The 27773-nt window shown below is 33.8% G+C and overlaps 1 protein-coding gene across 2 annotated transcripts; it reads right to left on the reverse strand.

Moving 5' to 3' along the window:
* Positions 1-610: 610 nt before the first annotated feature.
* Positions 611-27773, reverse strand: dop (microtubule-associated serine/threonine (MAST) protein kinase dop). Of its 2 annotated transcripts, none has more exons than XM_074143306.1 (28): positions 27338-27773; positions 25032-25102; positions 23608-23710; positions 22976-23039; positions 22672-22780; positions 21767-21921; positions 20880-20955; positions 19422-19634; positions 19016-19247; positions 18627-18736; positions 18210-18440; positions 17209-17381; positions 16507-16577; positions 15875-15980; positions 15406-15527; positions 14124-14351; positions 13012-13302; positions 12536-12728; positions 11781-12007; positions 11501-11712; positions 9929-10152; positions 9062-9170; positions 7703-7800; positions 5325-5494; positions 4415-4578; positions 3136-3522; positions 2555-2759; positions 611-2354 (listed from the first exon to the last, which is right to left on the reverse strand). In XM_074143306.1, the coding sequence occupies exons 1-27, from the start codon at positions 27501-27503 to the stop codon at positions 2571-2573; spliced, it is 4494 nt and encodes a 1497-aa protein (XP_073999407.1). In that variant the 5' UTR covers positions 27504-27773; the 3' UTR covers positions 611-2354; positions 2555-2570. The 2 variants fall into 2 exon arrangements, with proteins under 2 accessions (XP_073999407.1, XP_073999406.1); XM_074143305.1 differs by having other exon boundaries at positions 22976-23042.

Genomic DNA, 27773 nt, shown 5'->3' on the forward strand with positions numbered 1-27773 from the left:
AGTATTTTTGCACAAATTCTTGAAACAATAAATGAATTTTTTTTTTATATAATTGAAGTATATATACATATATGTATGTGTATATATATATAGCATATAAAACTTAAAAATTCCTTATTCGTTCAAACTTTGGCTTAATCCACTGTTTTACTACACATTAATTGGGTGTTGATCCACAAAGTTATAAATGGGACTTGTGACAATAATCCTTGTTTCTGAAAAAATATATTTTCTGCTTCACATTTTTTTTGTTCTACTTAGTCGACTTTAAGCAAACGCGAACAGCAACTCACTGAACCCAAGAAACTTCTAACGAAAGTAAGTGTGCACTGGTGATTTAATGAGTTTCTCACAAAAGAGAGAGAGAGAGAGCCGGTGAATATAAGGGAAAGAAATTTACGACTATATGAAGTTGACAAAGAAATCTACCAAGGAAATAATCAAAGAGTAACAAATTTGTGATGGGTTAGCATTTCAAGCAAAAAAATCTGAAAGATGAAAAAGCTCCCATAAAAAGATCATAATGCCTCATGAGCAGAACAAAACAATAAAACAAACGTCGTTATGTTGAAGTAATATTCTGTCTTTTAAGCTACATCCATGTCGCAGGCAAATGATTATTTTAGGAAAATAGCATTTGGCTAGACAAACTTTTTAACGTATCTGACGGAGGGTCTGTTACGCGAATAAAATTTATTTTATTTAAGGAGGTGTATAATTATGCATTTGCTAAACAGCTTGTAAGACCTTGTACATTTAGTTATCGCTTGTACGAGCTCTTGTCTTCAAGCATAAGTTATGACTAAATCTCATACATTAACAAATATCAATGTAATTTTTCTACCTTGTGGTTATGAATACTTTTACCACATCACATTTACCTGATCATTAGCAATTATTAAAACAAGATAAGAATTCGCCTCGTCAGATGTGCGCCTAGGAAAAGGCGGTTTCTTAAAATTATTGTCAGTTCTTTTTAATCGCCTAAAAACAAAATTATAATGTCAATTTTTTTTAGGCAAGCATTACGTCCAACTAACTACCGATCAGGTGTTGCGGACGGAGGCTCACTAACATTATTTACTTAAATTTCTTATGTTATCACATTAAGACCGGGAATCGAACCAGTATCACAATACATCTCAGTTTTTCGGGCCGCGCCACTGGCTTTTGTAGCGCTTTGACTAAAAAGGAAATAGGGAAGGAAGAAATATTCTATTCCTGAGTACGATTTAATTAAGAATCTGGTTGGTATGCTGGCTGACTGGACACACTTGGATGCCAGTCATTTACTCGAACTCGGCAGGATGTTCAATTCTGAACTGGGCCAACACATAGGGGAAAGAGAGAACCACAATCTTGTTCAGTGTTTCAACAATACTATGGTTTAGAGTATTTGGAAGAGATCAATTCTAAATATATGCTTGGGTAAGTTGTAGTTCAGGGATATTCTTCGGTATTACAAGCTGACTGGCAAGAGTACTTCTGGGGAAGATTCTTAGGGTCTTTTTGGGATTTCCAAAAAAGGCGTAATAATAATCGAATGGCGCAGAAGAATGTTTACACTTCAAGAAGTTTGGCACAAATTTTTGATTTATCTGATATTTGCTTCACTGGAAGTATCCAGCAATTTGTGACCAATTCTTTAAAAGCACCTCAACAAAATTTAACCAAGAAAAACTAACATGATGCAGAAAATAAGTTTCCAACAGAATCTCAAACGAGTTTTTTATATTTGTTATTGGAATACTTTCTGTTGCTCAGATTAGAATGACGAATACGTTTGAGTCTAATTACCAAAAATTTGGAACCGTCAAAAAGCGGAAATAACTTCGTGGACAGCCTAATAGAAGAATAGAATTAATCTCAGACTTTTCTTGTATTTCTAATTTATTTATTTCATTTTAGTCTGGTATTTAGGTTTTTTTACCAGGTCAATCGTAAAAATCAGTTCAATATTATTATTTCAATGAAAGGATTCAGTCATATTAATTTCATAATATTTTTTGCATGTTTAATTATGATAAGGTGTAAGAAACATGAGCAACAAGTTTGAAAATTTCGAAGTAATAATCCGTTCTACCATACATACAACTCACACACGCACACTAAATCGAGACAGTCATGAAGTTATTTTTTTTAATCTAAGAAATCATCACAACCAAGTTATTAAAAATCAGAAACAAAAATCATAAATTTCTGAATCTATTTATAAAATAGGAATATGCTTTGTTTCTTTTTTTTTTTAATTTGTATAATTGCAACTTAAACTAATACTTAAAATAAATAAAACAAAAAGAATGTCCACTGGCACAGATGTACTGGAGTCTAGAGCATCATTGCAGTTTAATTATCTGAAAAATTCAGAAGATTTTTAAAATAACTGTGTGTGGTATATTCTCTTACTGCAATAATTAATTTAATTGACAAATTTTTTACTAAACATTGAATTATACTAACAGTTCAGTTCTTCCAACTAAAAGTGGTCTGTCAAAATTATTTGGTTAAGTAAGAAGTTATTAATTAAACTGTATTTAATAACCCAAAAAATTACCTTCCGCAGAAATATTTCATTTATAATCTTTCTTGCCCTTTTTAGGTTGGGGAGGAATCTTGGATAGTGTCTTCTTATTAGTTATAGGCGGTGGCTGCTCTTCACGAGCTGTTGGTGAATCTTTTTCTTCGGCAATGCGGGGCAACGGCTGAGACGCCAGCAAGAACTCGTCCTCATCTTTCTTATGTTCAGGCTTCTTAGGCGACTGAAACAACCAGAGTAAAAAAAAAGAAGTTTTTTCTACTAAAAGTAAATGAGAGGGTAGGGACTAACAATAGTTTGTCTCGCAGGTATAGTCAGAAGCGGTTGCACTATAGTCCAGTAGTCAGTTCACAACCCCCAATAAACATACAAGATTCTCCTAAAATAAATTTACATTTACTAAAAAAAATGTAAATATAAGTTAGGATAATCTTTAAAAAAACGTTTAAAATAAAAGAGAAAGGCATTCAATTTGGGTAAGTAAAAGCCTTATTCATGCACAGTTCATCATATACGCTTATGATTCTAATTCTATTTTGTGATTATCAAAATCAAAAATAGATAAAAAATTGCTGTTGTATATGGATTGCTAATTGTACCTGTTCTCCAGTTTGCTGTTGAGTCTGAATTGAAACAGGTTTCAACGCAGATGTAATAGTAATCCTAGATAGTGGGGTAACTTTTAGAGCTGGATCACAGAGTGGACTTAGAGCTGGAGGCTTCTCTGCTGATCGAGGATGTAGGCGGTCCGGAGAGAGTGCTCTACGAAGGAGCGGCGAGGCTGGTTCAACTCCTGTCTTTGACCTCCTCTTCGGAACGCCAACACCAACACCTGCTATACCCACAACTCCAATACCACCAACTCCAGTTCCTGAGGGACCTACTCCCGCCCCGGGGCTGTATGACTGAGTGGTATTTGAGGACCCAGGTTGGTGTCCAGTAGGAAAAGCTAACGGTGAAGGACTGCGAGTAGGCGATGAAGGAACCTGGTTAAAAATGAAAAAAATAAAAACTAGTGTCAAGTTCTTAAATGAAAATCTCTTCCTCAAATTTATAAAGCCATATTTTCTTTAAACTTTTTTATTGTATGTTTTTCTTTTTTTTATTTTAAAAATTTTCTACCATCAAGCTGTATAAATTCTGATTCATTTCAAATTCGGATCTTTTGCAACAAATTTACTCTTATTAAAATAAAACAAATGCCAGAATTGTACTCTAACCAGGCATGGTACTTTAAAGGGAAGTCTAAAATGTCCTTCGATCAGTACCGACATAATACAAATCCTGAAAAAAAATGCAAATAAAGTGAAATTCTGGCATGTGGTATAAATGAAAATGTTTAAGAATACTTCATAGGAGAGCCCCAGCGGTTATCTCTTCCACATATATAATTTACTTTCCTTGAAAACTGTTTTATTATTCTTTACGCATTGACTGCTAAGGTAATTAGCGCTTAAGTGAACTACATACGAAAGTATTGGATCCAGTAGGTTTACTTCATACTATTATGCATTGGAAGTTTACTGAGAAATCATTAAAGCTATTTTCAAATTAGTAAGGAAAAACCAGTAAACATAATTCGAGATTGATTATTTTCGCTCGTTTGAACAATAACCTTTTTATATAGGATCCCTCAACAGTAAGTATCAGTAAAATCATGTTTGAACTTGAGTAATTATTCTATTTTGAGTAATGGTGAACTCGCACAGATCTCAGAAGACTTCGATTCATGAATCTGGTTTATGTAAAATACTCAAAATAAAAAAATTGCATGATGCAATACTTCTCCTTACGAACAGTAAATAGAAGGAATAAAAGAACTTTACAATTTACTAAGAGAATTCAAGATAAAAAAAAATTAAAGAAAAAGTTACATACGGGCGATGGACTAGGCGTTCGTGCTAGTGGACTGAGTGGTATGTGGCCGACTGACTTTCTTCGGTTCGGAGAATGAATAGTTTTGGCAGGTGAATGTAGTTTGTGCTTGAGACCATGCAATGTGCTTGGCCGCTGGTACTGACTGGAACCGCTAGATGTGCTTCCTGAATTCCAGAAATAACAAATTAATACCATTGTCCCTTGATGCACTAAGAGCGTGATACTTACAAGTTGTCATTACACATTCCTTGAACATACCTAGTGGTGCCATAAATAGTGTTACATTTAAATTACCAATTAAAAAATCAACAATCTTGAAATAAAGCTTAACTTTTATTTAGGCAATCGACAATTTTTATAACAACAAACAATGCATTATACATAACGCCCGTATCTAGATACAATGCACTCTTTGTCTTCTTGGCGTGATGAAGAATTAAAACTAAGCAGAATCGAAGAAAATTCCGAATTGCACACCTAGCATCTTTTATAACATATTTACACTGAACAGCCCAGAAGATAAGTGTATACGAGCCTCCTCAACGATAACTTACAGCATTTGTATACGCAGCAATAGATTGCCGAATGCAACTGAGCTCAATGTCCAGAAATAAGAAAATATCCTCGTCAACTCTACTAATCACTTTCAATGCTTCTCTAGATCCATGTAAAAATTCACTATTATTTTGGCGAATAAATTTTTTTCCACTCCTGGTTAATAAAATGAGCTTGAAAAATTCATGCACACTTGAATTTAAAAGTGTGCTAGGTAAGGTACAGGTATTTATTTCTGTATTTATGAGATTACTAGGTTTAGATATGTTAGGAATGCAATGACCTTAGGTTGAAGGATATTAGATCCAGAAGTTTTTGTAGGGAGAGTTAGGTTTTCTAAAATCAGAAGACTAACCATTGGAACACGCAGTTCCACTTCCTGAAGAAATGGAGCCAGAAGAGGGAGGCCCTGGGCTTCCATTTGAAGAACTAGATGAAGAACTGCCAGGAGTGTCCGAGCCCCTGGCACTTTCCGCGACACTGCCAGGGCCTGGACTGGTGACTAGCTTCGGCGTTGAAGCGGACCTGTAATCAGCAACAGGAGAGCCACTTCAGATGCATTAGTTATTCATGCATTAATATCACTTAATAGCCGCTTTTAATATTCATGAACAATATTTCACAATCGAGAATAAAAATTGAAATGAGTAGGGGCAATTTTCTGTAGAAAATTTTCTTCACTTATATTAAGCTTACACGTTTTCCAAAAAAAATGATCTTAGCTGCAAGCAGTATCAAATTTAATTACGCCAATAGAAAGAACATTTTAACTGATTTCATTTTGCCTATTTTTATAAGAAACCTTAAAAAGGAAATGAATGTCATAATTTCCAAAATTTTAAATATCTTTATCTCTCTCGTACCTCTGATTCTTTTGGAATGATACATCATCAAATCACTTAGAATATTCGTTAAATTGATGCAGTTCAAATCCATAAATCCATGTGCTTTGTTACATTTATATTAAAGGGATTATTATTATTATTTATTTATTTATATTTTTTAATTATTCAACGTCAACGTCTGAATTGGCGCCCGGGGCTTTTTTCAGTCACTGCCGGACTCCGGAACTGTTTTCTCATAACAGACAACACTGTCCATCACCGTACAGTTAGTGTGCAACTATTAGAGTTTAGTGAACCCACAGCAAAATTCTAGTTCATTATTACAAAACATACATTGTACCTTACAAGCATCTACAACCTATTAAACCCGTCACTTAAGAGAGAGACAATAGATATTTCAGGGCGCAATGGATTAGGTTTTTTAGCCATCCCGACACCTAAATGTTGAAAAACTCGGTTACGTTTACGTCAGTCAAGACTAAACGAGATTTTCATAGTGCTTGGAATTCTAGGAATACGTTTAATGTCCCTCGATAAAAATTAATACATTATTGTGGTAGATCTGCCGTTTGGTAAAGAGGTACTACTTAGGTTTACGAATTTGAACAAAAACTTTGATGCGTTGGTTGTTTTAGTTCTAACATCAAATATTAAAAACATTTGTTTCTGAGACCTATTCGCACACACCAATGCTAACTAACTACTAAAAAACGTTTTTTTACTGTGTCAACTACACATTTACTTCCGGTAAAACTCCATCAACATAGCAATACTTCATGGAAAGAAAATGTCCAATCACAGTTCTGACTTCTAAATAAAATTTAGTGTGTGCTGGGCTAACATCATTCCTGCTTTACTTACTCACTTCTTGATTATTTCAACTAATTGAATTTATATTTTTTAAAAATTGAAATGCCTAATTATACAATGCCGTAGAATTGAATTGCATGAATTCTTGTGTAGAGAGTAGGTCTTGTACAAATAACCATCACTAGAGTTTACCCTGCAAAGAATTTAGATGGTGTGATCAACATAAGTAACCCACTCCCAATGAAGCAGCTCGTCTAAAGGAGCTTTAGGCCCAGCGAAGAACTTTAATACATGAGAATGAATGTTTTTTTAAGTATTTAAACACAAAGGGTATAATGTCATACCCTTCTTAATAAGCACAAGATCATACTCATATGACCTCATATCATTTAATACTCCTAAGATCAGTTTCCAATTGGCGCATAACTCCTCTGATTAAAGTACTGGAAGGATTAAAAATATCTAGTGAAGCACAACTTTTTCTAACTGCAATTTGTAGTTTTCTAGATCATCATCATTTCTGATAATCTAGGTTTTCAGAATAGATTAAGTTTGTTTAGAATAAAACGACATTGTTGAGGGCTATGTGATCCTAAAGAACCCTGCTAAAATAGTTTTCGAAAACTAAGTTTAAAACTATGTGATATGACTATCTACACATTTAGTTAACATAACAATTTCAAAGAAATCTGTAGTTTTGCATATAAAATTAAACATCAGTCGAGCATTCGATCAACATGGTCCATTTAAAAGCAGAAATTAGTGAACTCATTTAATTCTGATTTAAAAGGTGTATATGTTAGAAAAGTACTTTTTTTTTTAATTGGTTCTTCGAAGATAGTTTAGAAAACCTAACTGATGGGTTCCAGATGGAACTTAAAACGAATAGTTCACTGTTTGCAGTTTTCCTAAGCACTGATAGTATAATGTCGAAAACTACTTGTCCTAACTCAAAATAAGTGAGTGTGCACGTCCCTTCAGAGCTCAAAATCGAAAATCTGTACGATTGCCAGTAAGAGAAACTGAACATAACTTCAGTCACAACACAAAATTAGGTAGCAATATTATTCCTAGTTACCTTCCAACGGGATCACTAGCATGTGAAGACAGAGATCGACTAAATGATTGAAAACTTCTGCTTGGCGTCACTAGGGATCCTGCGTTCGAAACATTCATCTGCAACAGAAAATCAAATTCTGATGTGAAACTTCACATCATTTTCTCTTCCTGCAATTATTACAATTACAATATAGATACAATATACTGAATGTCGTTGGGTTGCATTGGACGTCACATGAAGCTACCATCCACCCAGAAAAGTGGTCCCGATTTCCAATTTTTAATAACAGTACGAAATGCTTATTTATTTTCCGTTTTAAAAAATTCAATGAGAAAAAAGGGACTTTTTGAAACAAAGAACATTACTATTCTAAAGGCCTCAACATATCTAGGTTTAAATCATGCAGCAGAATCACTGTGAAAACTTTCATTAATCTATTAACATAAATTTTTATTAATTATTTTATTGGCGTTTAAAACAAGATACAGAGAGAATTCTCTAAAAATATACATTTCGAATTCAAGAGCCTCAAAACATTTATATCTGGTATGATCACTACTTCTCAAATTTAAAATGGCCGAAATAATTTCTTTTACCCGCTGTAAAAGAAATAAACTACCCGCTGTAAAAGAAATAAACTACCCGCTGTAAAAGAAATAAACAAAAAAGAAATAATTTCTGCTGTTTTTTCGTAAAACATTATGTGAACACTAGCTCTGATGGGAATAAAAAAAAAAAAATTAATGCCTCTGAAATTTATTTGATAACATAAATCATAATACATTTCTGATATTGTTATTTAATTAATATAAATAAATTGCTTAAGCATAAACATAACTTCAGGTTACAATTAATTTAATTGCTGTTTAATTTAGATGACGTAGGAAAAGTAGAAAAAAAAAATTCATAAAATTGTGGCGTAACTACTTAGTATAAGCAGGTCATCAGCAATTATTACTTGCTGCACGCTAGGAGTAATTTTAAATAGTCAATGGATGCACTTTTAATATGTACATACATATAAGCTTTGTGTCTTACTCACACCTCCAATCGATCAAATCACATCCGAAGTACACACATCCGAACCGAAATCTTTGAAACTAAGCGAAAATACATTTACATATTGACTTTGTTTTAGTAAACGAAGTGTTCCACAAATTTTTTAAACAAACCTCAAGTACTCACACCCAGTTATCGATTTTTTAAAAACAATTTTATAATAATTCTTTAAAATGTACTTTAATATTATAAATAACTCATATATTCTTAAATAGTATGACCAAAAATATATTAAATACTTCTCTTAAAATTAATGAAGCACACTTCGAAGAACCATTTATAAAGGCCATGCTGTGGGCATTAATTTAGCATAATCACCTGCTGCATTTCCACACTAGCTCTCTTGCTGCTAATTCTACGAAAAAGAGACGTTTTCCTCCTTTTATCACCTATATCACGCTTTTGTTTCCGTTGTTTCTGCAACGACCTTCAACAAAATTCATCAATACTTTAATTAATTCTTAATCCATAACTTCATCTTTTATGTTTTTTGTTTTTTTAAACGCCACTACTAGCATAAATTAATGAAAGGATATCTTTAAAAAAATCTGGAGTGAATGAATACTCATTACTTCGTCTTATCAAAATTTTGACACTCTTAAGGAAACATTTGTCTCTAGTCAGAACATTCACTAAATAATTTGATGTCTCCAATAATTATGTAATCAACTTTATAAAGATGTGATAAAAATAACAACGAAACGGTTGGAAATAAGCTATGATTATATGGTATATAACGAGTAAACATGGTATGATAAAAATACTGAGGAAAATATTTGGTCGTAAACTAGAACACGGAAAATGGAAGGTGAGGATTAATCAGGATATATGCACTTATCAATAGCGAAATTAAAAGGGCTGAACTAACAAATTGATGCGAATTTTAGCTTATGCAATGTTCAGCGTTAAAACCGAAGGTAACAAAATGACAGACCGAGAAGATTTGGACGAGGTGGAAGAAGGCTTAAAAAGGATCAGGGAGATCCAAAGAAGTTTGCAGAATTTAAGGAAAATCTTAGGAAAAGCCACTTCCGTAAAATTCGCAAGGAGTGAAAAAAATAAAAATTAAAAAAATAACTGAGCACAGACTACTTTCTCATATTCAATTACTACTATTATAAATTATACATTTTTGATATAAGATTCCGTCAAATAAACATAGAGCCTTCCAACACTCCTACATACCTTTTGGCTAATTTTGACTGCGAAGGTTCCCTTTTCCGTCCTCCAGACTTAATAGACGTATTCTCTAATGGTGTGGACCGTAACGTAACATGATCTGAACCTGACAACAGTAGTTGTAGCACTTGGGTATGGTACAATCCTTGCACTGGTTCACCATTAATGTGGGTGATGAGATCTCCTCTTCTCAAGCCAGCTTCAAACGCAGGAGACCCTGACTCTACAGCCTAAATTTGAAGAGATAGTCTAATAGATAGATGATAGTAAACGCTCAATAGACAAATGTATTTGGGATTGTAATTATGTTCAAATTATTGAATCAAAAATAAAACTTATGTTACGAAGAACATAGTGAAGCCCATATGTTTTAATTGTAAACTGCCACCAAAAATCACGAACATAGAATTAATTAATAAAATATATTATGCCAGTTCATACAGGAGGGCAGGTTCAGGAGTTTATTCCATTGGCTTCCACGATTGCCCTGTGAGAGCAATGCGCGAAAGTAGTGGTAATGACGCACACTATCAGTAATGTAGTGGATCATCTAAAGTCCTGTGGTGGAAAAAAGCGCAGGCTCAATCTACCATTAAAAAAACAACCAAAAACCGGTTAGGTATTGGGGGACTAATCTGCGAGGTTGAGTGAATTATCACCTATCAGTAGATTCCTTGTCACTGAACAGAAGGTAAATGCGGAAGGAAGACAACTATAGATCAGCTGACTGAAAAATAATACTTAATGAAGCGCATGTTGAACCTGTTACAGGAATGTGTGTTCAACTCACTTCATAGGTAGGAACTAAGTGAAATGCTCCGACCAAATACAAGGAGAAGCGTGGTCTACTGGACACCTGCTTCGTCGGTTATCCACTGCCAATTTTGGGACATAATACATGAATAGTAGAACGACTACCTCAGTAAGTGTTTTGCAGCAAATTGGAGTGAGACGAATGACGAATGTCGTCTCTGCAATACCGAAACACTAGGATATAAACTTATGCCAAATCCTGAATTCGCATTTGAAGAAATTCACTGTTACATCTGACTCACGAATCACATATTTAATATAATAATTAACGCTTAAAAATATAAAGTAACGAGAATTTTTTCAGATCATCAATATTTATTTGTATACTTATTCTGTAATAGATTCCTTAAAACCTTCAATAGGTGTCTTGTACTCAATAACAAGGCAAACATGATATGCTGGTGGTGCTCATAATCTTCACATAGAATGTAGACATCATTATAGCTTCCTGTAGTAAGTAGTAAGTGAAGTTACGCTTTCTTTTAGTCACAAATAAGAAACAGTAAAAACAGCCACTACGTATTTTTACAAGTGACTAACATTAATATCATTCAACTCCACGAGTATTTAGCCAAACATAAAAAAAGTCTGAAAAGTGTCCAGTATTGCTGAATATTTAATAGAGTGACTAAAAAGTTTTTTTTTTTACAACAGCAAAATTTTTTACTGTTTTTTATTATTGTTAAAACACAACCATTTACTATATGACATTTGACATCGTGGTGCAATTTTTCTTAATGTGACGATATTTACTGATATATTTACCATAACTAGATGGTGCATCGTGTAGAAATCTGTATCTCCATAGTAAACTCTAATAGTGTGAACGGTAAAACCGAAACCTGTTGGCCCACGGCGTATTATCACTGGAGGTTTCAAAGAGTTAACAAGAGGTGAAAGCTCTCTACAAGGGGAATTATCTCTTGAACTGGCAGTGCTAGAACCCCCGGGAGATTCCATCTGTCCAGCTGCATCTTCTGCAAAATTGAGTTTTGTTAAATAAATTCATCATTTTATCATTGTATCATTTTATCACAGAACTAACCTCTTGATGGTGGTATTATAAGAGACAGCCCGGATGCTGAAAAGCTCTTGATAACCGCTCTCGAACGATGTTTACTCATTGGAAATACTGAACCAATAGCCATGGGCATCCGAATGGAAGGTGAGGAGACAGCGCCCTGAGAATAGCAGGGCTGTGGAACTATTTCCTTGATTGATTTCACGGATACCGGAGACAGATCCTGACAAGCAGCACTAGCCCCTGATTGCCTGAAATTCATCAAAAATTATGATTTTTCCTTTTTGTATTTTTAAAAACATGTGGGAACACTAAAATAAACGAGTTTTATTTTGCGGTTAATTTTCTGCAGGCTGCGAATGTTTATTAATTACCTTCAAGATACGGGGGTGAGTGTAACAAGAACAAAATTTAAAGGCGCAATTCACGCCTTCCAAAGTTAAATATATTCATTAAAGTATTAATACAATAACTGGAAGCGACGTGAGAGTGTGGGAAATAATTTGGAGCATAGGTCTAGAGCGAATGGAAAGACTCAAGCAGCAGGAGCACCGAAGAGCATTCGTCACCTTCGCATTGGAATCTAGTATCCGCTAGCCACTCAGCTAATCTCTTCCCTCTCAAGTTATTTGTAAAAACCAGGTAAATGTGTCGGCTGTAGCGTGGTACCGTATCGGCCTGATACCCCTTGTACCCTTTGATATGTCTCCGTACTCCTCCTCTTCCATCTATCTAAAAGTTGTACTAGTGTAATAAAACTCTTAACAAATCTAACTTACGTGTGGCCAAGCTGTTCATCTTCCACAGAAATAGAAAATCTTGGAACTGATTCCTTTCCTTGCAACCTGCGCTTTCTCTGTATTTGTGGCGACACATCATCACTTTCTGTCTGCGATGATTCAGGAGTGGTAGGTGCCTGATCGGCAGTCAGAGTCTCCAGTTCGTCCAATCCCTCAACTGGGTGGCGATCACCTAAAATGAAATACGTGGTTTCAACAAGGTTGGATCGATGGAATTATTTTAAACACCCATAAAGACTGGAAACGCACTGAAAAAAGCTTTAGACGCCAACGGCCTCAAATGTTGACGTACCTAAAAAAAGTTTTTTTTTAAACATGTAATTATAGTTTTATATAATCTTCATGTCTTTTTCGTTCTTAAGTTTTTCCTGTTCGAAGACAACCAAACCCACACGTACAGAACATCGTTAAAACATGGTATCTGTAAAAGAATGGTGAATTGAAAGAGGACTTACTTGAGGTAAATGAAGATACAGAAGGTGCGGGCACTACAGGTGTTGTGAATATAATCTTTTTGGCAGCATTCTTAGCAGGTAAGTGTTGATGCTGAGTGGTATGATGATGGTGTATTTGTGACGGAAGGTTCAGACCTATCTGTCGGTTTTCCTCGTGCTGCTGAGCTTGTAGTGCCAGCGTCAGCTTCGATTGAACCTTTCTGTATTGTGGAGAGCACGAAGAGAAACCGCCCAGCAGTACAGTGTCCTCAGACTCATCACCGCTATCATGGCAATAACGATCCACTCGACCTTAATCAACATATCACGTTCTGATAATTCTACCTTTTAATTTCTTTTGTAAGGAAAGTTTGAAAAATTTCTATGAAACCTCGAAAATTTCCTTCTAGTAATAATAATAATAATAATTAATTATTATTATTATTATTATTATTATTATTATTATTAATTATAATCAGAAATAGTTTCTTTGGCGTTCCTGGTGTGTGCACCAAACCATGGCCCTCCTTAAAATTTGGAATCTAGAAACGTTTTTAACAAATGGTCCCCAAATTAATGTAAGAGTGATAGAGTACCTGAAAAAGAGATATATGCAACTTAAACTTGATACTTCGTTTTGAAAATTTGAACCTCCCCAAAAATAAACTTTTAGTCGGGAGCCACTAACGGGAACTTTTTTTCAGATTTTCTTTAGCTCCGTATCCTTAGTAAACACATTAGGCCTATCACTTTTCATCTGAAACATGTTTCCTAAAAAATGAACTATCAAAGTAAAGTAAAGTAATCGCCTATTTCTTCAGGCGGAGCTTAACGTCCAACTACCAATTAGATGTCGTGGCCGGGGGAGGAAGCTCATACTTTACTATAAACAATTTTTCTAACAGAGAAAAAGTAGTCATATGCGGGATTCGAACTGGGGATCTCCCACTTACAAAACCACGCTCTTGACCACTAGACCAACACCCGCCCCCCTAAAATAAAAAAACTATTATATAAAATACTTTAAAAACAATTTAACGGCGCTGGTATCCAAAAATGGTGATGGCCAGTGAAACTAAGAAAAAAAAGGAATACTTCAAAGCTTTCAAATAAAACGTTCAAGTAATACTTACTATCAAAATAGGAAGTATCTTCTTCATGATCAAGCTGAGGTACAAACTCTGCCTTATGCCTCAGCAATGAGTTCCAATCAAGGCCATGGAAGTATGGATGTTCTTTAACTTCATGCGGCCCACCGGTACCCAAGCGATCACGTGGATTTTGCTGGAGTAGAGCTGTGATTAGATCTTTAGCCTCGTCTTGTACAGGCCAATCCTCTTCCGAAGGCCATTCAATATCATCTGTGTATAAATTGGGGCCAAAATTAATTTAGAAGGAACGCTTTAGTTCAATGAAGGCGCGCTAGTCACAACGCGATAGGCGAGAAAAAAACTATATTTTTTAGAGAGGCGCTTGCCTCTCAACTGCCCCAGAACCACCACCACCAAAGCAACAGACATAAGAAAAAAATCACAAACCAAAAAATTAGATTTTACAAACAAAATAAAACAAATACTACAAGAGTAGTACTTAATCTGCCATACTATGGACAGAGGCTGGTGTTATGCTCACGGTCCTCACTCGAAATTTTTGTATGTGAATTTTGAAAACATTTTGTATGTGAATGTATGACAGATTTAGTAAGCTCAGAAAGACTATGGATAAACTTTAAAGAGAGCATCATTCGAGTTCCGTTATGATTTGATAAGAAGTGAGCTAAAACAGGACAACAGAAACAAAAAATGGTTCACTTCTTTCCTGTATATAATATCCTTGTAAACATCCTAAACCTCCTTTAAGTATTTAATGAGGGTTGTAATGTTAATACATTGGAATTTCCTTTATTTTTTTAAGTGACGTATATATTTTGAAAGTAAGTTAATATCTCTCTGCCTAAAATTGTACAAAGAATTACCAAAATGATGATCAAGAAGTCGAGTAACACATCTAACCTATTTATTCAAATAAATAACAGGGTATTACAGTCAGATTCACCTCCTGCCCACAATGCGTAATCCAATCAACAGTGGTGACGTCTGAATGTTGCTGAATTCACAAGAGTTTAATGTCCAGATCGCAATTTACCACTATGAATTTTGCATCGATCGAAGATTCGTCAACGGGATTTAAACCATACGTTGAGGCATGCGGAGGAGGACACTATTATTTAATTAGCAAGAACCAGTCCAACTATTTTTCTTCCATTCCCTAACTGCACAAAGAGTGTGGATACCGGCATCCAAACAGTGTTTTCTCATTGCAGACAACCTCGGTAATCCCGTACAGTAAGCTATAGAAGAGACTACTAGGAAGAAAAAAGCAATTAAAGTCATTAAAGTGAACTATAGTACTCACCGTTAACTGTATGGGCAAATAATTCTTCAGGAGTGTCGCCAAAGAACGGGACACATCCAATTAGGAATTCGTACAAAATGATACCCATCGACCACCAGTCTACTGGCTTGCCGTAGCCCTGCCTTTACAACAAAAAAAAATTTGTTATTGTTTTTCAGCTAATACCTCAAGTGTAGTATTTTATATTTTACTGACAATAATTGTTCAAGTGTAAACACGTTACATGATTATAATCAAATGATCACATATATAAATCATATTTAACCTTTTCCGTTAAAGTGAGATCTCTACGGTTTTAATATTACGCAAACAAAATCAAGCTTTCATACATATCTCTCTCTAATTACGCATCTTTCAATTTAATTGAGCTAGTAATACTATAATTAAATTGTTTAAAGTACTCTCTTAAACCCACAAAACATTTATTCGACCTTTACAAATAAATAAATTATTAAAAACAAATTAAAACCTCAATATAACTTCTGGTGCAATATATTCTGGGGTTCCAAATACTTGCTTATCAGAAAACTGTCTGGAATCTCGGTCAATGTATACTTCGTAAAGATTAGTCGCCACTAGAAATTATCAAAATAGATTAAAATTAATACATAATCATAATTTATAAAAAAATATATTCATTATTTTAATTCTACACTTTCACTATTGGACTTGGACGAATCTGAACGAAAAACGTTTTTGCCAAACATACTGGCTCTGATGTGAAGCGAAATTGTAGTCTAAAACATGTAGGGGTTGTTAGTACATAATGGGTAAAGTAAACGCTACGAGTTTTTTTCATTAGATAACTGTGCAACTGTTTTAATTAATTAAGTGCATTAAATGATTCTGATAGTGGTGTACCTGCCTCATCTTTGATTTTAGGGTTCACTGTTCATTCTTAACAGAGCTGGACAATATTTAAATTAGATTTAATAAAACCAAATGCACTTAAATATTTGACTATACTAAATAATAATGCTTAAATACTTGAAATAAATTTATTAAAAAACCGTATTCTTAATTTACTAAATAAATTTTAAATCCGCATAGGGTTAACCCCATAATAACATAACATATCTACTATTCTAGTAAATAACTTACAAGACATCAGTCCCATTTTACTAAGTCCAAAGTCAGTCAACTTAATATGCCCCAGTGCTGTGATAAGTAGGCTAAAACAGAATTATGTTCGAGATTAATGGTGATATAAATTAATAATAGACAGAAAAATCTAACCTATGGTTGGATTCAAAAGGCATGAATCTTCCTTAGCATGATATGACCCGTCTAGGACTTCCCCCATTATCACAATTTGAGTCTGACCATCTTATTAGGACAGAGATACAACATTCAGAGTCATTTGGAGTTAATTCTCTCCGCTTATGCCAGACGGAAATTCACACAATTTAATTCAATTAAATCTCGATAAGGACGTCAAATGTCAAGAGATAGTAAGACTACCTCATGGCTATCAAGCTTAATTGCAGTAATTTTTATTCGATATTGCCATGAAGCGGAGAAGGGCTGCCAACAATGTAAAAATATTATTAGTTTACGTCCTTATTATTTTTTATTTTATTATATATTTGCAACTACAAGATAGCGGGTCAGTACTATTTGCTAATATTGCAAAAATTCTCTAGTATCCAAATTAAAGGCAGTTTTAAAATTGTGAAGAGTAGACTATACTTACTGCCTTTAAATGCAATATCTGTACCTGTCATTTTACATTCACAGTTGCAGGAAGGAAAAAATAAATAAAATCTATTTAAAAAAAAAAAATAATAATAATAATAAATATACTTGTCCGGTTTAAGATCTCTATGGACGATGCCGTAAGAATGTAAATATTCCACTGCTAAAACTGTTTCTGCAAAATAAAAACGAGCCATATCGGGTGGCAGGGGTCCGATGTTTTTTACCAGTGCAGCACAATCTCCACCCTCAACATACTCCATAACGAGGCAAAGGTGTTTCTGAAACAATAGTAGATAACCAAAAACAGTTAAGAAACTGACAATTCTAAAAGTAGAAATGCAAAAGTTTACCGAGGTATTCTAGAGATTGCATAATATATATGTAACATATGTTATTTAGCGGCTCTACGCGAATTTTTAGAGCTAGCCAGAGTTAATTTTTTACTCATTTCATTAACGAGAATGGCATGAAAAAAAAGTGTTCTTAAATTGTCCTGGTCGGCTAAATCAGTTTCTGCGAAGTTTTTACACTTAATCCTCGTTGTATTAACCTGTTTTTTATAGTTTCTTTTCCAAGAACAAGACCCTCTCTTTCCACGAAAGTTCAAATTCTAGGTAGTTTATGAAGTAAAATTTTGTGGAAAGATATTAGGCTAAAATATTGTATACATAATTATGATTCTAATTTTTAAAAAGTGGTACTCACAGCTTCCCCTAAACCTAAAATCATTATTTACACGAAAAAATTGCAAACCAATATGATAGGTTAATCTGGAATATGTGACTTAAAAGTTGTAGTGGACACACACTACTTTTTTTCTTCTTTTTTCCAATATTTTTAGTTTCTTAGTACTAAATATAAATGGACGGAGAGATTAAAAATGTTCGAATCGCAGGTAAAGAAAGTTTGAGACACGAATAGACTGTAGATACCACTTAAAATCAACTTAAGTCATGGATTCTCCGAAATAAGGCACCCACCTAAAATCAGTTTTACAAAAAAAAAAGTTTATAAATGAGAAGTACTTAGGTGGATAAAATAGTATAAGGAATAAATTAAACTTAAAACATGCTAAAAACAAAAGTAAGCTTTCACACGCATATCACCTTGGTCTCGAAACTGCAGTACATAGTAACCACGAAAGGGTTATCTGTGAAGCTCATAATGTCCCGCTCTGCAAATACTTGTTCAATTTGATTTCGAAGCATTAGATTATTTTTGATGATTTTCTTCATGGCATACCTCTGCTTCGTCACTCTGTTCCTCACAAGGTACACAGCGCCATAAGCACCATTAGATATAAGTTTAACAACATCAAAATCAGCTTCCGATGGTGTCTGAAATTAGTTAAATACAATTTTGCGTATAATGAAGAAAATAATTTCAAAAGTCTGGTTACATCTTTTTTTTTCTACTCTTCAATAACCAAGGTCCGAAGTAACGTAGGTACATGATTACACACAAAAATGCCAAAAATGAAGATAACAATAAAAGTGAAGATGAAATGTGAGGAACAAACTTACCTTTGAAAAATGTGTTTCTTCTTTAGATGTACTTGATTTCAGATTGGGAGATTCACGATTCATGTCCGAAAAAGATTTTAATTTAAAGTCTTTGAAATCTTCATTCAAATCTGCAATCATGAGTACTCTAACAATGAGAGGTTTAAATTAAATTATTAGTTATTATTTGACCGACAATGTACGGAAAACCTGGTCCATACAATTGCAAATAATATTATCGCACACACGAGTTATTAATTTCCAAACTTCTCATTTCCCGACGAGACAGACAATTTCGAGCAAATCGAAACAAACTAAAATAATTCCTCTTCCAGCCGTAATAGAAAGTAGAAATTTACAAAAACAAGCAAAGAAACTTTTCAAAAATAACTTCAGTTAGGTAAACATACCTTCCATTGGATCTCGATGTAGCCCGAGCTTAGTTACAATATACTGTGGGATATCATTCTTGATGCCTTGACAAATTTTTGCCTGACCTTCTGCTTCTTCCAAAAGATGATAAAACTCTTCCGGATCAAATTCAAGACATTCTAGTAAGCGTGCAGGACGAGAAATGATAAGCAACAATTTGCGGATAAAACTGGCAGACTGGACTGCAGCCTCAGGAGACTTCTCTTTTGTCTACATCACATATAACATTGTTTTAAAGTTAGAAAACTACCTAAACTATAAAATTTAAATAATTTCTTCTTTTACTGCCAAAATTAAAAACGATTTCGCGCCAACAAACTATTTTAATCTTATATATATCTATATATACATACACGAGTATATAATAACGGGGAAATAGCATACCTCATTCAGAAGTCTTTCAAGATTTTCAGACATTTCATAAAAATATCTACTAGTAATGAGCTTTTCTTGAGACTTGTGCAAACAGTCCCGAGCAAGTTCAACTACCTGATGATGCACAAATCTTACTATTGGCAATGAATCTAAATCATCAGACTCTGGAATCTTCATTTCAGAAATGAAGGTGCGTAGTCTATCTTCCATCTGTCGTGTAGCCTAAAAAAATAATTTAAAAAGATAAGAAAAAACAAAGGAGAAGCATATTCTACTTGCCTGCTAGGAATTTTCTTTAAGACAGATTATTTAATAAAGTATAGAACAATCACTTCAAATATTCAAACTTAACAGACTTTGCAATAGACAATGTGACAGTTGACTCATGCATATAATGTAAGTATTTCACTCTAATTTGGACAGCATGACGCAAGGTACTTGGTGAAAATTAAACAATACTCTGTTTTTAAAAATACTAATTCATTTTTCTTATGCATGAAAGAAAAATAGAGTTACAGAAATATAAGAACCAGAACGTTGAATGCTATAATCTCGGAAGTCTTTTCATCTCCTTCCTGGAATTACCCCTAATAAAATTTTCCGGGTAAATGTTTCAAAAAAGTTGTTTTAGGTTCGCCATACGATTCAATAACGTTGTAGGAGCCATTTTCGAGAAAAGCACAAAATACTAAATACATACACATGCGCGCACACACATACAGAGAAACATTTTTTGGGCTCAGGAGACTCAAAACAGATATTTACGGTGAAACCCAACATCAAAAATCTGCATAAAAACCATACCCTTACTTAAAGTAACAGAAATTGAATATCTTGATTAATACTTTTTATAAAAAAAAGTTACAATTTGCAAAGAAACACACCATAAAAATGTAGGTACACACAACAGGAACAACGCGAAAATCAAATTGAACTGAAAATTTGCTCGCCCGTTTTGGCGGAAATTTACTCGTTTAGGCGGCAAACATGAATCGATTTGTTTATTTCGATTATTGTAATTCATGTATTATTGTAGTCTTAAACTTTATTTCGATTTAATTATTTCAGCTGATTGTAAAACGTATCTAAAACTTTCAAGGTGAAAAGAAAAATGCTATTCTTTCTCCTTATGATAGTGAGTTCGACAAGGTTTATGAAGCAATTATAGCGAGAATTTTCCCTTCATAACTACTGCAATTGTGAAAAATTTGAACAGAATCGATCTAGGTTGTTTCTTAAATAGAAATAACAATTAGCATCTTAGTGATATAATAGCAATTATCTCTTTTGAGACATTAATGTTTTTGTTATTGCAGCGTGGTTAACCATTGGAATGTGGAATATGTAAGCTAAAAGCTACAAGAAGTATAGGTCTATCTATCATCTCTTCTATTACATATGGTCTAAATGAGGCAACATTAGATTTTCTGTTTTACTTACACCAACAAATGAGATAATAGAACTTACTTTCGGAAACCTCTCCTTATATAGCATGTTCATCATCACTATGTCGTTATCCATTATAGGTGACCTACTTGGACTACTGAAATATCAAAACATAAATAAAATTATAACAAAACAGTTATAACTATTAGATAAGTATTATATATTATAAAAAATCACTGACAAAAATTAAGCTGAGAAATTGATACAACTAAGATTTAAAGCAGTCCAAACAAATCGGACAGTAACCTTAAGGGACAAACTAAAGATCTTGCACGATATAGTTTCACTAACCCAAGACCATGAACATAAACTCATAACCCAATCATCATGACATGAATGAGTGTTTTACTAACTCCAAAAAAAGGGGTTTCTAGGATGCTAAGTTAGGCAGAGTTAATTTCCTTATACTTTACTTCTGAGAAATGTTCGTGGAAGTCATCTTGCCATCAGCCCTGTACCTACCTAAGTACGTTTTAGAATTCAAGGCAACGCACCTACCTCATCAGTAGGAATAAATGCTGTGAAACCGTTCTTTCTTTGGAAGCTAAAGCCCAAACATGAGTATAGAAACATACTACTGAAAACAATGAATGAGAAAGAGACGCCTAGTTTGGCTAACTTATCTGTATTCTCATATCCCTAAATTTATTTATTTATTTACTGTAACATACCAGCACCCATTTTGAGCTGAATATGATCTAGCATTACAATCTGAGCCTTTCCGGTTAGTGAACAAAATAATGCCCTTCTATTTTTCTGGGTACGTAATTCCCATTTTAATGCATTCCAGACATACATTTATCAAACAATGTCTTCCCGTTTGTAAAATCTCAACTTTTTTAAGTATCAACATTACCAGACGATAATTTAGATAGATAACTGAAATCATAAATTTTCGAGAAAACTACCTTAGACTTCTTGAACGAGGTCTATTGAACGGGCTCTTCCTTCCTTCATCTTCTGCGCTCTCGTTTGATGAAAAATGTTTTATAAGAATGTGAAGCTCATCATTAGTCGGGATGTTTGGAAGCTGATGCAATCTTTCTTGACTCGAACAAAGTGACTGCAATTAACATACAAGTGCCATTTACATATCATACATAATATAAATTATGAATACATATTGAAATATTAATAAATATATTATCCATTTGTAAACACAACTTTCACTAATGCAGATCTAACACTTACAGAAAAAATTTCTCCTTACAATGAATCTTACTGAATATTGGCTCCTCTTAACTAACACTTGTGTAGGTCTATTTCTTATTTAGTTTTATTTGTAAAGACATTCGTCTTAAAGCACTGCTTTATAAAACCCGGAATTACGAGACTTCAATTTTTGAGCTAAACCTAATGGTTTTAACCAGCTAGCATTCAAAGTTAACAGACAAATAACTGGTGATGTTTTCGAGAAAAAGTTCAACATATTCGATGTTCATGTTTTCTAAAACTATCCGGTAGTCACCAGATAGTGTAGGTGGCTAAATTAAAAAAAATTCACTTTCTGCAGTGATCTGACTTTGCACAGAACGTTTTGCTAAAAAACCGTTGGGGAATCAGTAGACTCCAAGGAGACTCATGGAAAACAAATATTTTGGTGGCCAACTCAAATCGAAAGTATGCCCGAATATAAAACCTTCCCTTTTAACAGTGGAAATAAAAATAAATAGGTGCTTTATCCGGACTAATTTTGTTAAGACTGAACAATATACAACAAAAGATAGAAGCCTTGCGGTTTTTTTTAATTCTTTACATTATTTAGTCAGTACACCTGTACAAAATTATTGTTCCAGCCAGTACAATCACTCACCGAAACATTGGAGCTACCAGGAGTTGTACCATATCCTGACGAAGGTAGTGACGCTACAGACCACCTTCGACCGTCCCCTCTGCCATCGTTACTAAGATGATTGTAAGGTCTGTAAAAATATAGATATATTTTTAACAACTAAGTAAAAAATATATTATTAATAGGTTTTTCCTGTGTATATCGCATATAACTGTAGTACCCAGGACTGAATAATTAAGATGGAAAATTTAACATTCAGTTGGATACTAAATCGAGACCCAGATTCAATAATTAGATTAGAACCAAATAATGTGAAAATATTTACCTTTTGAGAGCAGCAAATGGAAAATGTTGGCTTGGAGAAATTCGTGGACTTTCTAATGGACTGCCTGCTGCATAAACATACAAACGCTAACAGATTAAGAAATTAACAAATGTATCACTAAAAATAGCAATTTTTACAGAAATATTTGTATTTATACTTCTAAGGTAGCGTTAGTTTCGGTAATGACATATAGTGGTTATTGTATCGTTGTTAAAGAATAATTGTAAGCAATAATTATAATTATAAGCAAATGGATACTAATTACGGAACCTGCTGATATTCTTTGATTATGAGATACAACTGAATATATTTTCCCTCATATACTGAGATAAATTGCCGTAAAAAAATAAATTAGTTAATATTCAATAATAAACAATTTATATATCTTTTTTGGGGAAGTTCATGACCTAAATTCAAGGCGAAAATTTGACGCAATCACAATATCTCTTACAATCGGTAATTAAAAATGGACATTACATTTCATTTATACATTTTTTGTCGTCCAAAACAATAATTATTTTATTATCATTAATTTTTTTACAGGCAATGCCCACGTTATGTATTAATATCAATAAATTATTTTATAAAACAAAAGCTTTTTGTATGAATTAGTCACTTATAAATAGATAAACCTGATAGAGGTGATTGGCAGCGAGGCATCGTTGGAGAGGTGTTTGCGATCAAGCTTTTACGTTGGAGTAGTTTAGTACTCCGGCGTCCCATATTTAACTCTTTCTGCAATTAATAGAAAGAATGAATTGTTTATCATAGTGCTTAAAATTTTTTTTTTTTATTAGGGTGCATGTCATTAAACTTTGATAAGAAGCTAAATAGTCTAATTCAACTACTCGAAAATTCGCTGCAGAACTGAAAGGGCTTAAAAACATAGCCAGCCGCCTCGCCTCTCCATATTATAGGTAAAATAATAAAGCGATGTAGGATAATTCTAATGAATTTACAACTTATCAGTCACTAGGAGAAGAACAAACAGCATACTGCTGAAATCCTGGCATGTGGTTTGCAAAAAGAATAACTACGTGAAGAGAACTGTATTTACTGGTGAAATCCAGAGGTAGGTGGTCAACGTTGGATCTCAGTTAAAAAGTACTCAATAAACACCCAGCTAATATTCAGCTTGGGCAAGAGCACCATAAGAAAAAATAAAAATAAGACCAAAGAAAGTATTAAAAACTAAAGAAAAAATTAAGAAGTTTTAATTTGGTGAGCACTGGGTTTCCTTCTACTTCATATTTTAACGCAGCCTTAGTTTTGCCTGATTTTCATTTGCTTAGTCCGTAGCGCATTTTCTTTGTAACAGGCTATCACAATGGGCTGTTGTTACTATCATATTGGCAATAGTGGATTAGAAAAATGGCGAATGAAGTTTAAACATAATTCTGAAACTGTTCTATTAAAGCCTACCTAAGGGAGAGCAAATTTTGGTTAAAGTAGTTTGGAGTAAAGTTAGGGTAAATTAAAATGAGTTCGTTTTCTGAAAATGTTTTTTATTTAATAGAGTTTAAATTACGCTCCTTTCTGAAATAAAAGAAAGATTTGAAAAATCAGTGTTCGATCCCGGCTATGTATTTTTTTTTTACATTTTGTGTAATTTATTTTTATTATTAATTCATTCCGGCATTTTCTAATTTGGTTTCCGCTTTCTCTTATTTCCTTTATTTTCCTTCCAGCTATTTCTAGGGTTTCGTCGCACACCTCAGGTAGAAAAAATAAATAAAACGAAGAGGCGTTCAACTTTTCAGTTAAATATTCTCTTCTTTAATCCAATCCCTTCTCCACTGAACGCTGGCGGGCACAACTGCATCATAATTGCAGACAGCGTAACACTGCATTTTCAAAATTAATACAAAAATGCATAAAAGGTAACATTTTTCCATTATAATAATTAAATAATTTTTTTACTGCCCAGTACTAAATAATAAGCTGGGATACCAAAATCTCTGCTGAAATGGAGAACCCAGTAGTATTATTATCAACAAAATAATTATCATTTAAATTTTTTGACAAATATTGAAACCATGTGAAATGGTGTACTTACCACGCACGATGACAGAGAAGGAGCCGACTGTCCCAGTGCAGAATTCCTCATCAGAAGTAAGTTGGACACTTCTATAGAACACAAATTTCTCTTCTATTATTAACATTCAAATGGATACATTGTCTTCAAACTAAAATTAAAGTGTACACTGGACGGAGTGGTGAGGCAAGATTTATCATTAGATCACGAAAAGACCCATATTCTTCTTTCTATCCTTGATAAGTCAAGTAATGAAATTTAAACTTGTCAACATTTTTCTCAACGCCCCAAAAAATTATTAAATACAATAATATTTCAATTATAACTTTGTTTATATCCGTACAGTTAGATTCCCAAGTTTTGGAGGCTTCATTTTCCAGAAATTATAATAGATTTCGAGCCTATGAACTTCTATCAGTAAATTCGCAATTCTAGTTCCCGATATTTTGTTGTTGGCATTAATTAAATCTATGAACTTTTGTTGATCCGAGAAAAGACGAGTACGCTTTTGCGGTAGGCGCAAAAAATGCTTAGAAATGAGGATAGTAACAGCAAAAACAGTATCACTAAAAATTCTAGAAATTTAGTTGTTGTGGAAACAGGAAATGTTGAAAACTTGCAAAACCTTATGGGCTAGTCAACGTCTACTAGTAAAAGGCCCTACCTGTCTTGTACAGTAGGAAGGGTTGGGTTCTATCGAAAGTGGATTTTTTCTGAGTCCATATTTCAATTGCCTCCGATACAGATATACAAGAATCAACGCAGGGCAGTCGAGGTGCAGTTAAGAGTCCTTCTGCACAATGTAGATCAATTTGATTTGGATAAAATAAAGTACATTACAAAGCCACAGACAAACCATGTGGTGTTTAAATATCTTAAATAAACTGACAAAAACAGCAAAAAATATAAAAGGCATAAGAATTAATTATATTGTCAAAGAATTACATCTGGAGGGGATTAAGAGTTTAAAAACCCCATTCATTGAGGCGGTAGACCGCCTGAACCATAAGGCAATCAAATTCTTGGAGCATTTTCTAATGACACAAATGCAGCCATCAAACCATGTGCACACGTCTTGGGATTTGTAAGAAGATACACCGCGCTTGAGGGCAGGCGTCAACGAATCTCAACAACATATCAGCGCTCTAGCCTTTGGTGTACAAATATCGAAGTCTACTTTTCGGGAAGATAACAAGTCCAATCCATCTCATCTGCGAAGTAATTTGACAGAGGCCATCTACAAACATTGGCAAAGATAGACAAGTGTGCCGTATGACGTTACATACCAAAAGGCTTGAATATGTATACTTATGCCTGCTTTCTAAGAGAAATCCATCAAACATGAGAATTAACCCATGGCGAGTTCCTGATGAAAAAAGTCAATAGTTGGATCGCAATCAAACAGTATTGCCGGATTAACTATGAAGGAGCTATTCATCGTGAATTTTTTCTATGAATTCCGACCTTCACTGCAAACGAGGTTGAATGAACTGAAAATAGCCAACGAACGTTTTCTAGCTTTGGTCAAACGCGCACATCAAAAAGTAAGACAATAATTAAAAACTTAATGTCATTGAACCATCCTTATGTCCTCTTTAGGACAGATTCAGCTCCATCCGATTAATATCTGTTTTGGTCCACGATAGACTTAAACTTAACTTCAGAAAAACTGAAAACTGGAGTGTTTTATTTATTTCAAACCCAAGGAATAGTAGAAACCAAGCGTCACAGCTGGTAGAATATTGATTGTCAACTAGATTGTGCAGATTTTGAAAATGAACAAAAAATTTCAGAAAAAAAAATGAGAAATTGACTTTTATTGGAAAACGTCATTATTTAAACAGCCATTTAATTTAACATTCCTACACGATAAAGTAATTATTAAGAAACAAATAATGAATTTGACAAGGTAGCTTATTGGTTAACGAGTTAGCCAAATGTCACATTAATGAAACAGTCGAGACTTCCTTCCTCATTAAATCCAAAATCATTTTCATTGATCAATCCCTTCCTCACTTCCTTTGTTTTCAAAAATAGATATCTTCCACTCCATTATTTTTGCGTTCTGAAGCATTTGCTAAGTTAAACTTTAGTGAAATCATGTTCAAACAAAATAGGCTTAAATGTACATATAACCTTCCAAATTTATATAGTTATGTTTATAATTACTTTAATTATGAGCTTAAATTAAATCATTATTCCAGAGTTCTTAAAACATTTTGAACACAAGTTCAACAACAAACTGACCATCAGCAGAGAAGTATTGATTATGCACTAGCCTACTTTACCAAATATGAAAAACAAACTAAGACACTTTGCTGAATTACCTGTCTTTCCAACAGACTTTTGAGAACGTTCCTCTGAATCCGAGAAACGTCTGTTTGAGGATTCGTCCACAGATTTGCTCCAGGATTCCTCCTGGCCTAATCCGGTCCTTAAAGTTAGGTTTTGCACCCTCGCACCAGGCCTTGACCTCCCCCTTGCGTGCTCCATATCGGTATTTAGATACTTTTATAATATTCCTTACTACATTCTTTTGCCCAAACTTTTTAATCAATCCAAACAGTAGCAAAGTCGATGAGAAATTCGAAGGGACTTTACGCCCAATACCACTACAAAACAATGCCATAACTATTGAAAACTAAATAGAGACATTGACACCAATGTATACGATCTATTTTCATTATGAACTATACAAATTTAAAAAAAAAACTCCCGATCATACAAAAGTAAACAGTTGACTGTACCAGAAGGGTAATGGAT

The sequence above is a fragment of the Rhodnius prolixus genome, unplaced genomic scaffold, assembly GCF_049639745.1.
Source record: "Rhodnius prolixus isolate KJV_2025 unplaced genomic scaffold, Rpr scaffold_12, whole genome shotgun sequence".
Classification (NCBI taxonomy): domain Eukaryota; kingdom Metazoa; phylum Arthropoda; class Insecta; order Hemiptera; family Reduviidae; genus Rhodnius; species Rhodnius prolixus.

Excerpts from the sequence above, each read along its gene's own strand:
- dop (XM_074143305.1), bottom strand. The coding sequence starts at position 27,503 with ATGGAGCACGCAAGGGGGAGGTCAAGGCCTGGTGCGAGGGTGCAAAAC. Across the intron at positions 23,711-25,031 it reads CTTCTCTGTCATCGTGCGTG|AAAGAGTTAAATATGGGACG; the intron begins GTAAGTACACCA and ends TATTAATTGCAG. Across the intron at positions 10,153-11,500 it reads CGATGCACCATCTAGTTATG|GCTGTAGAGTCAGGGTCTCC; the intron begins GTAAATATATCA and ends CTTCAAATTTAG.